Source organism: Poecilia formosa, unplaced genomic scaffold (genome assembly GCF_000485575.1).
Source record: "Poecilia formosa unplaced genomic scaffold, Poecilia_formosa-5.1.2 Scaffold3205, whole genome shotgun sequence".
In the NCBI taxonomy this organism is placed as follows: Eukaryota; Metazoa; Chordata; class Actinopteri; order Cyprinodontiformes; family Poeciliidae; genus Poecilia; species Poecilia formosa.
In genome coordinates, this window is record NW_006803144.1 from 1 (window position 1) to 1,841 (window position 1,841).

Sequence of the window (1,841 nt, forward strand, 5' to 3'; positions counted from 1 at the left end):
AAGTTATGGATATGATAATTGAAGCAGGAACACCGCGAGTGCACCCACGATGAACCATGTTAGTTTGAGCTGCAACAAAAGTAAGTTAGCGGTTGTGCATTTGTGTATATATGTGCGGGCGTTCTCGCACGCAAACACGGACTGTATAACTACGTTCCAGCTCGTTACGGCTCCTCCGTCACATACAGTTTTGTACTTGTCATTTGCATATTTTTCTAAGTTGCTTTCATCACAACATCCATCCTTGGCTTACTTCAGGTGTAACTAAAGAAGCTGATTGGTCTTCTCTGCGCAAAGCTCCTGCACCCTGGGCAGAGATGGAGTTTGAGAACATCATCCTTACTGTACCGTCACACCTCATTCGTGACCTGGAGAACGTTCTGGAGGTGGAAAAACTCTGGAATGGCATCATGAAGGGTGTTGCAGATCTGGCCGTCATTCCACAAAAATTCATCCGCAAAGAACGCTTCGTGGCTGATGTGCAGATTTCTTTAGGTAAGGATGCAGGAAATGTAAATCATTTAACTTCTTTTTACATTGATGTGTTGGCATATTTAGGATGAATAATTCTGCAGGAATTTCTTGTAATCTTGGCCAAGTAGCTTAAAGTGACTAAATCCAAGCAATAAATACAAATAAATAATCTCTAGCAAACAATTATCATAAGGTAAACACAAAATGTAATTTTAATATTTAAGGTTTCCATAGAAAATGAGTTTTAATATAACTCAAGACACAAGTTTTAACACATAAAACACAACAGAATCCTACTAATATCACCTGAGGGGCTTCTTTTTTCTAGATATCTCCAGAGAGTCATATGGTTTTATTCAAACTCATTAAATTTAAGGTGGAGAAAGAAGACAACACTGTTACTGTGAGGAAAGCAGCTGGCTGAATATGAGAAAGATGTTGATTATTTTCTGATCTTAGTTGAACTGAAATCAGAACTAAATTGTGTTTTCTCCTCCCAGGTTGGATGCATTCAGGCTATCCCATCATGATGCACTCATCTATAGGAGCTGAGCTGTTCAACCCACAAGATGCCCGGACCAAAGGTCTGTGGGGAGAAATTCATGAACTGGGGCACAACCAGCAGAGAAGCCCCTGGGAGTTTCCACCACACACTACAGAGGCCACATGCAACCTGTGGTCAGTGTATGTGCATGAGGAGGTGCTGGGAGTCAACAGAGAAAAGGTGACTTATCTTTTAGTTTGTTGAGTATTGAGTTTTATCCATTTATGACTATTTTTGCCTCAACTAATCACATCTCCCACATCACAGAGAAAAAGCAAGAACAGCAGTTCAGGAATTATGAACAGTAACCTTTTGTTGTGAACCACAAATATTCTTCACATCATACATCAGCCTGTATATATTGAGCACTTTAGCAGATCAGACTTGTACTGTGTAGATGGAGATGTTTATAAGTTTGTTTCATTGACATATTATCAGATTGACATCACATAATTTTATGGAAAAGCCTCACAAAGTCATCTACTGTAATGACAAGTAGGGAAGACTTGATGAAGGTATTTATGTTGCAAGTCTAGAATTGCCTTTAGACTCTATATACATGTTGCAACAAACATGAATCTGGTAACGGTCAGATGATGTTTATCTAAGTCACAGAGTGAACTTTTGCTACCTTTATCTAAAATAAAATCAATGTCTTTAAATCAGGCTAGTAGGAACATCACCTCAGCCAAACGGAAGCACTATATAGAGAAATACGTTAAAGGAGGCAAGAATCTCAGCGACTGGAACGTTTGGACTGCCCTGGAGACATACCTGCAGGTTAGAGAAAAAACAAATAAAAGTAATTTAAAGGAAAATCTGT

At 39.0% G+C, this 1,841-nt stretch overlaps 1 protein-coding gene across 1 annotated transcript; it reads left to right on the plus strand.

Moving 5' to 3' along the window:
* Nucleotides 1–207: 207 nt before the first annotated feature.
* On the plus strand, nucleotides 208–1,798 carry LOC103133424 (TRPM8 channel-associated factor homolog; the record flags this gene model as incomplete). The annotated part of the gene is made up of 3 exons (XM_007545173.2): nucleotides 208–495; nucleotides 975–1,198; nucleotides 1,685–1,798. Coding segments are annotated over exons 1-3 (516 nt in total), but the record flags the coding sequence as incomplete, so codon positions are not given.
* Nucleotides 1,799–1,841: the final 43 nt, after the last annotated feature.